We start from the raw sequence: 1,244 nt of genomic DNA, 5'->3' as shown, positions 1-1,244 counted from the left end.
AAAACGGAAGTGGTACTGTGGCTCAAGTGATAAAGCACTAGCCTTGAGCTGAAGATCTGAGGGACAGCGCCCAGGCCCAGAGTTTAAGCCCTACGGACCGACAAAAATAAAAGTGCCTGCTTAGCAAGTGTGAGACCCTGAGTTCAAGCCCCTTTACTGCCCCCAAAACGAACACAAGCACATATGTAGAACCGCATTTATAGACACATATATATGTGATGTGTATTAAATATGTGGCCTATATTTGGTGTGTGTGATGTATAGGTAACATGGTACCTAGAAGATGGTTTCTGGAGATTTCAGGGAGATGTGAGAGCACTGTGAGCACTGAGTGGGTCTTAGAGCCAGAGTCCCTTTGCTAACAGCTGCCCTCCTACCATAGCATTGCAAATGCCCTACCTCCATTTTGCATCTGCCTCCTTTGATCTGAACATGGTATCCCTCTGCCTTTGCCACCATCCTCTCTCTGAATCCTTGCCTTCCCTGCATTCCCTCCTGCACCCCCGCATCCCTCCTGCATTCCTGCATCCTTGTATTCCTTCTACATCCCTGCATCCCTGCATCCCTCCTGAATCCCTCCCGCATCCCTGCACCTCTCCTGCATCCCCCCGCATGTCTGCATCCCCCGCATCTCTCCTGCATCCCCCGCATGCCTGCATCCCCTGCATCCCTCCTGCATCCCTGCATCCCCTGCACCCCTGCATCCCTCCTGCATCCCCACATCCCTTCTGCATCCCGCTTGCATCCCTGCACCTCTCCTGCATCTCTCCCGCATCCTTGCATCCCTGCATCCCTGCATCCCTTTTGCATCCCTGCATCCCTCCGTCATCCCTCACCTCTCCTGCATCCCCCTGCATCCCTCCTGAATCATGCATCCCTGCATCCTTGTAACCTTGCATCCCTCCTGCATCCCTCCTGCATCCCCACATCCCTGAATCCTTCCTACATCCCTCCCGCATTGTTCCTGCATCCCTGCATTCCTACTGCATCCCTCTCGCATCCCTCCTGCATCCCTTCACTTCTCCTGCATCCCCCTGCATCCCTCCCGCATCCCTGCATCCCTCCAGAATCCTGCATCCCTGAATCCCCTTGCTCCCTGCATCGCTGCTGCATCCCTCCATCCCCGCATCCTCCTGCATCCCCGCATCCTCCTGCATCCCTCCTGCATCCCAGCATCCTCCAGCATCCCCGTATCCCCTCATTCCTCCTTGTCTCCCTCCTGCCTCCCTCCCCTCCCGGCGTCT

At 55.6% G+C, this 1,244-nt stretch overlaps 1 protein-coding gene across 1 annotated transcript in view; it reads left to right on the top strand.

The window, feature by feature from the left end:
- The first annotated feature begins 390 nt into the window (after positions 1-390).
- Positions 391-1,244, top strand: part of Brsk1 (BR serine/threonine kinase 1) — a 20,313-nt gene continuing 19,459 nt past the window's right edge. The window contains exons 1-2 of the mRNA XM_013034532.1: positions 391-435; positions 1,068-1,190. Of these exons, the coding sequence (XP_012889986.1) occupies positions 391-435; positions 1,068-1,190 (168 nt within the window). The remainder of the gene's footprint in view (positions 436-1,067; positions 1,191-1,244) is intronic.

The sequence above is a fragment of the Dipodomys ordii genome, unplaced genomic scaffold, assembly GCF_000151885.1.
Source record: "Dipodomys ordii isolate 6190 unplaced genomic scaffold, Dord_2.0 Scaffold191, whole genome shotgun sequence".
NCBI lineage: Eukaryota > Metazoa > Chordata > Mammalia > Rodentia > Heteromyidae > Dipodomys > Dipodomys ordii.
This window is presented reverse-complemented; position numbering and strand designations above follow the sequence as displayed.